Source organism: Homarus americanus, unplaced genomic scaffold (assembly GCF_018991925.1).
Source record: "Homarus americanus isolate GMGI-L3 unplaced genomic scaffold, GMGI_Hamer_2.0 scaffold46583, whole genome shotgun sequence".
Taxonomy (NCBI): domain Eukaryota; kingdom Metazoa; phylum Arthropoda; class Malacostraca; order Decapoda; family Nephropidae; genus Homarus; species Homarus americanus.
In genome coordinates, this window is record NW_024731675.1 from 3542525 (window position 1) to 3549344 (window position 6820).

The window sequence follows — 6820 nt, forward strand, 5'->3', positions numbered from 1 at the left end:
ATATACATCTTGATTAAAGACGAAAGCTAATGTTCTGCATTGTTTTCCTTTTCCCTGTGTGATTTTATCAAGATTTATCTTATCCAAGTTTCCATTGTGAATCACGATAAGGAAGGTCAGTAACCAAATGGTTTTTTTTTTATTTTTTACAATATTAGTCCCATAATAATAATTTATTTTATTATAATATATGCTTAAGACAGGTGTCTGTTTACACACACACACCAAAACTATCTACCCACCTGGGTCCGATGTATTTGGAAATGAACATAATATACACCAGTTTCGGTTCGGTTGTCAAGGATTCACTAATTGCGATCAGGACATTTAGTCCATTGTGTCATCTTGTATCAACGAGAAGAAAAGCTGATAGTTTTGTTTGTGTGTACAATCAAATACAAAAGTCGCGTCGCAGTTTTGTCCGAAGATTAAATATAACTCGTGAAACAGTTTTAGCTTTCCCCAGTTTTTACGACACGACTTTTGTCTTTCATTGTACTGAAGAGACCTGAGTGTATAGGTTTATACTTGAATTAAAGTTTGTGATTTTGGCTGTGTTTATATCATAATTAATAGAAAAGTTGTGATGTATAAATACCTGCAGCCCTCAGGTCAGCTGGTGTTGTGGCAGCAGGCTCCTCGTGAACATCAGGTCCCCGGGCATCAGACCCTGGGGCATCAGATCCTGGGGTATCAGGTCCTGGGACATTAGATCCAGGGGCATCTGATCCTGGGACATCAGGTCCTGGGACATCAGGTTTTGGGACATTAGATCCAGGGGTACCTGATGCTGGGACATCAGGTCCTGAGGTATCAGGTCCCAGGGCATCTGATCCTGAGGCATCCAGTCCTGGGGCAACAGGTCCTTGGGCATCAGGTCCCGGTGCATCAAGTCCCGGTGCATCAGATCCTGGGACATCAGATCCTGGGACATTAGGTCCTGAGGTATCAGGTCCCGGGGCATCTGGTCCCGGGGCATCTGGTCCTGGGGCATCCGGTCCTGGGGCAACAGGTCCCGGAGCATCGGGTCCTTGGGCATCAAGTCCCGGGGCATCAAGTCCCGGGGCATCAGGTCTCAGTTCCCTCAGCTTGAGGACAGCTGGTCTCTGGGCATCAGGTCCCACATGTTTCGGTGTGAGAGCTGCAGGTTCCATGTTAGCCATCATCAGAAATATTAACAATACAACACTGGCCACAACCACCAACTTCCGACGACTGCCAAGCCGTGTTTTGGGCTGATGTTTTTGTCGTTCCTGTTGCTGCTGGTGCCGCAAATTGTGTTGCCGTTTCTGAAGTTGCTGTAGTTTTGTTTTTTTCTTTATGTCGTACATTTCTGTTTTACTTTGTTACCTGTGCTATAAGTTGTGGCTGTGGATGACACCACAGATTTACTTTATGCAGCAGCGTTATTGCTGATGTTGCTGCTGTTGATGATGACAATGCTGCTGGTATTGGTGATATAACTTCTTCTGTAATAAGAAATAAAAACAGCGTGTTAGCATTCTATTCTAAAACTGAATAAATTAAACATGAGGTCTTATGCTTGCCGTGCCCACAAGACTTATATTTATACGACATCTTACAAGAATTTTTACTCATCATAATTTCCTCAATGCTGACGATGACAAACATTAATGTAAAGTAAAAGAGGGTACCATGGGATTCAACTCCCGTTAGAGGTAGTGTATATTAGTACAAACAGCAAACTCTATACTATCTTTTTGTGCACAAGCAGACAGCATGTTCAGTATTGCGCTTGACCAACATCACTTCCCGAATTATTAAGTTAAGTACCCATTCATAGCTGGGTGATCTTTGCCGAGCTGGACGCTAGTTAGCTACCTTTAAGACAAAAAGTAAGCCTTGTACACACTCGGCTACGGCATCCCATGATAAAGATGAGCGCTTATAAATGTAAAGTTCAATGCCCTTGCGTCGGGATTCAAAATAACTGTTTCCTGACAATCACCTTCTGCAAACTCTAGTATGGTTGTGGTGTCAAGACTAATAAAGCGACCCCTCCAACCACCATCCCACGGCAGAAACATGTACCACCCAAGACGCATTCAGCAGCAAATAAAACTGATATGTGATGTGAGTACCATCACTCTGCTTCCCACAACACAGAGTCCAAAGAGTTTGGGACATAGACTCAGGCTCACCCCAAGTAACACAACAGCGTACAGCGCATCGTCGTTTTTACAAGAAGTCGGGGGAAGACCAGGGAAAGAACCAGAACGTCAAAGGATAGGTACACCAGAACCAACATGCAACAACACTTCTGTTGCAGCCTCATTAATAGCGGCACTCAACAAAGAGGAAGTGTTGTCCGTTCTGGCGAGAGTTGGGTCAGTCAAGTTGGCTCTGGATATTGATACGGGTGTATATGCAACTGTATTAGCTTTGACTTCCTATCAAGAGTTACAACGTAGATCCCCTCACCGGAAATTTTAATTTCGACCTACTGACACCTATCCCGGAGTTACCGGTACTCAGCTGGACATTGCTGGGATGATACCATTACCACTATGCTTTTCTAGACGTGGTATTTCCTTTTATGCAGATTTTTATGTAGTTCCAGATTTCAATTGACCAGCTGACGGGTAAATAGGTCTTCCAACTCTTAGAACTAATTTGATAGATGTTCATCCAAGTAAATATTCTATCACAATTAATGGTGTTTCCTACAATGCTATGGGCACTTCTGTACCGTTGCTCTCCGCAGGGTTGAAAGTGTTATCCACAATGCCTTCTACGAGGAAGATGGATAATGAGTCAACGTGAGTTCAAGACCTCACAGACTCACTTTCCCAGCGTGATTATAGCAGAGAAAGTTGGATTGTACTTGCAGTTTTAACGGGTACTGTCCAATTTCAGAATGAGGAAATCACCACAGCCACTGTTCTCTTACCTGACATGTACACGGGGGCTGATGTAGTCTGTCTTACGGAAACAAGTAAGGCTTACAGGTGAATCTACATTGAGCACGATTCGACCTGGTGGTTGAACAGACGTTCTATTTCTCAACAGAACAGGCACTCTTAGAATATTGAAAAAGGGATGTTACTTGTATGAATTTTTAGTTTATCATAACCATGTTGCACAGCAGCCTACACAATTCCCAAATGGTAGTGTTTCTTCTTCACTTAAACAAATCAGACAGGAGAGAATAGATCAAATATCACCACATGTTAAGGTGATTGATCGCCCTCAAGGTAAGATTAGACTCTTAGAGTTACTTGCCGACTACAGAAACATTGTAGCTTTACCAGGGGAATAGTTGGGGCAGATCAAACCTCTCATCGCATATCCTTAAAAGAGAGATGAATCCAATTAACATACCAGCTTACCGACTACCACATAGAAGGTGCGCTGTTGTTCAGGACATGGTTCAGGATATGTTAGATGAGAAGGTTATCACACACTTTAAATCCCTTTTCAATAGCCCTTTGTTTTTAGTCCCAAAGAAGGATAGCGGTTGGCGCCCAGTTATTGATTTTAGGCGCGTCAATGAAGATACTGTCCCAGATAGGTACCCAATGCCTGTCTTGAGTGATATTTTACAACCCTTAGGCAAGGATAACGCTGTTTTTAGCAATTTAGATTTGCTTAGCGGATATTAGCAAATACCACTCGATGAAAAATCGCGAGAGGTTACTGCTTTTAATACTCCCTTGGGCCATTTTGAACTTTTGCGGATGCTTTTCGGTCTCAGAAATGCCCCACTGACTTTTCAAAGGATGATCAACACCTTGTTTGCCGGGTTGATATGTACCACAGTATGTGCTTGCTTAGATGATCTCATAGTAGTCAGTAAGGATGTAGATACTCATCTTGCCAAACTCCGTGAGGCTGTATAAAAACTTTCTACAGCAGGACTTAAAGTCAAACTTTCTTAATGTGAGTTTTTAAAATCCAGAGCCGATTTCCTTGGTCATGTAGTTGACGGTGATGGTATTCATACAGTTGATGATAAGATTAAGGCTGTTGCCTCAAGTCCCGGAGCCGTCAGCTGGTGTAGTCCTAACTCGAGTCACAGCTGATGCCAAGGTCACGGTCACTGGGTCAATGTCCCTCGTGTTGATAATAGAACAGATGGAGTCCACAAAACAAAAATGGTGTCTCCGTTGCCTAGCAACTGATTGAAGCTTCAAAATGGCGAATGATCTTCTGAATTAGCAAATTAAAATTATTTCAGCGCGTGTCGCTGCTAAATGTTTCCGTACCTGACCATGAATATCTGTGAAAACGCTGATCTGCTTTTTCGCGAAATCATCCAAACTATAGACAGGGCATGGCTTGCCTGTTAAGTACGTCAAAAGCCAGGCGTGCTAATCTGCCTGAAAGATTTTTGCCGTGGAACAGCTCTGTTACTGCTGCATGATCTGTAAAAACGATTATTTTATAACAAAAAATTATGTTTTTAAACTTCTTCAGTGCCCAAACAACAGCTAACGTCTCTAAATGCGTTACTGAATAACGTGTTTCGGCATCATTAAGTTTACGACTTGCAAAAGCAATTACTCTAAAATTTTCTCGTGCGTCTAGCTGCATAAGTACAGCGCCGATTCCTGTCCTGAGGCGTCGGTATACAGAGTAAATTCTTGAGAGTAATCAGGAAATGCTAAAACAGGGACATTGGTAAGTGCTTTCTTCATTGCAATAAAACTAACTTCTTGTTCAGCATTCCATACAAAAATTGCATCCTTCTTAAGTAACTTGGTACAGGGTGAAGCTAATATCGCATAGCTGCTGGTACATAAAGTATTTCTCTTATCTACAGTATCCACAAGGGCAGAATGGCATCCCTAATGTTCCATTGTTTTGTGAACACTCAACACAACATTTAGCAGATATTGTACTGCAAGTTAACTGATGACCGAGAGATTTTTTAATACAAATCACTGATAAATGACGTCACTTACAAGACGTGCTAAATGACGTCACTTACAAGACGGGATGAGTATCGTCAGATACAAGGTCAGTATATAGAGAGACTCGTGTTGACCGAAGGAGAGTAGTGTTGTAGGTTTATTAAGGCTGGTAGAGTCAAGTGGGGCACAAGTTCCCTTCTCACATGTTACTTGTTGTTTTGGTTAATAATAATACCCTAATGTAAACATGATGAAATGATTACTGATTTACTAGACCACACACCACTGTAGTCTGGCGGCGGTACTACTACTCTACAGTAGGTTCAGAGTGATCTTACTACACGTGTTTCATGACCACTGGTTAGCTCCACAGTGGCCTCATCACAAACTGTTCCTGACCACTGATTAGTTCCACAGTGGCCTGACCACTGGTTAGCTCTACAGTGGCCTCACCACTTGTTAGGTCCACAATGCCCTGACCATTAACTGTTCCTGACCACTGGTTAGTTCCACAGTACCCTGACCACTAACTGTTCCTGACCACTGGTTAGTTCCGTAGTGTCCTGTCCACTAACTGTTCTTGACAACTGGTTAGTTCGTAGTGTGTCCACTAACTGTTCTTGACCACTGGTTGTTCCACAGTGTCCTGACCACTGGTTAGTTCCACAGTGTCTGACCACTGGTTAGTTCTACAGTGTCCTGACCACTGGTTAGTTCTACAGTGTCCTGACCGCTGGTTAGTTCCACAGAGTCCTGACCACTGGTTAGTTTACAGTGTCCTGACCACTGGTTAGTTCCACAGAGTCCTGACCACTGGTTAGTTCCACAGAGTCCTGACCACTGGTTAGTTCCACAGAGTCCTGACCACTGGTTAGTTCCACAGTGTCCTGACCACTGGTTGTTCTAGTGTCCTGACCACTGGTTAGTTCCACAGAGTCCTGACCACTGGTTAGTTCCCAGAGTCCTGACCACTGGTTGGTTCCACAGTGTCTGACCACTGGTTAGTTCTACAGTGTCCTGACACTGGTTGGTTCCACAGTGTTCCTGACCACTGGTTAGTTCCACAGTGTCCTGACCACTGGTTAGGTCCACAGTGTTCCGACCACTGGTTAGTTCCACAGTGTCTGACCACTGGTTAGTTCTACAGTGTCCTGACCACTGGTTGGGTCCACAGTATTCCGACCACTGGTTAGTTCCACAGTGTCCTGACCACTGGTTAGTTCCACAGTGTCCTGACCACTGGTTAGTTCTAGTTGGCCATGGTTGGTTCCACAGTGTCTGACCGCTGGTTAGTTCCTGAGTCCTGACCCTGGTTGTTTTACAGTGTCTGACCACTGGTTGGTTCACAGAGTCCTGACCACTGGTTGGTTCCACAGAGTCTGACCACTGGTTAGTTCCACAGAGTCCTGACCACTGGTTGGTTCCACAGTGTCCTGACCACTGGTTGGTTCTACAGTGTCCTGACCACTGGTTAGTTCCAGAGTCTGACCACTGGTTGGTTCCAGAGTCCTGACCACTGGTTGTTCCACAGTGTCCTGACCACTGGTTAGTTCTACAGTGTCCTGACCACTGGTTGGTTCCGAGTGTTCCTGACCACTGGTTAGTTCCACAGTGTCCTGACCACTGGTTGGGTCCACAGTGTTCGACCTGGTTGGTTCACAGTGTCCTGACCACTGGTTAGTTCTACAGTGTCCTGACCACTGGTTAGGTCCACAGTATTCCGACCACTGGTTAGTTCCACAGTGTCCTGACCACTGGTTAGTTCCACAGTGTCCTGACCACTGGTTAGTTCCACAGTGTTCCTACCACTGGTTAGTTCCACAGTGTCCTGACCACTGGTTAGTTCCAGTGTTCCGACCACTAACTGTTCCTGACCACTGGTTACTTCCACATTTTTCTGACTACTAACTGTTCCTGACCACTGGTTAGTTCCACAGTGTCCTGAC

General features: G+C 44.3%; 1 protein-coding gene across 1 annotated transcript; it reads right to left on the minus strand.

Annotated features, from left to right (window-relative positions):
• Positions 1-297: 297 nt before the first annotated feature.
• On the minus strand, positions 298-5768 carry LOC121867804 (basic proline-rich protein-like). The gene is made up of 2 exons (XM_042367929.1): positions 5158-5768; positions 298-1469 (listed from the first exon to the last, which is right to left on the minus strand). Exon 2 carries the CDS (start codon positions 1329-1331, stop codon positions 570-572), a length of 762 nt encoding a protein of 253 aa, XP_042223863.1. The 5' UTR covers positions 1332-1469; positions 5158-5768; the 3' UTR covers positions 298-569.
• Positions 5769-6820: the final 1052 nt, after the last annotated feature.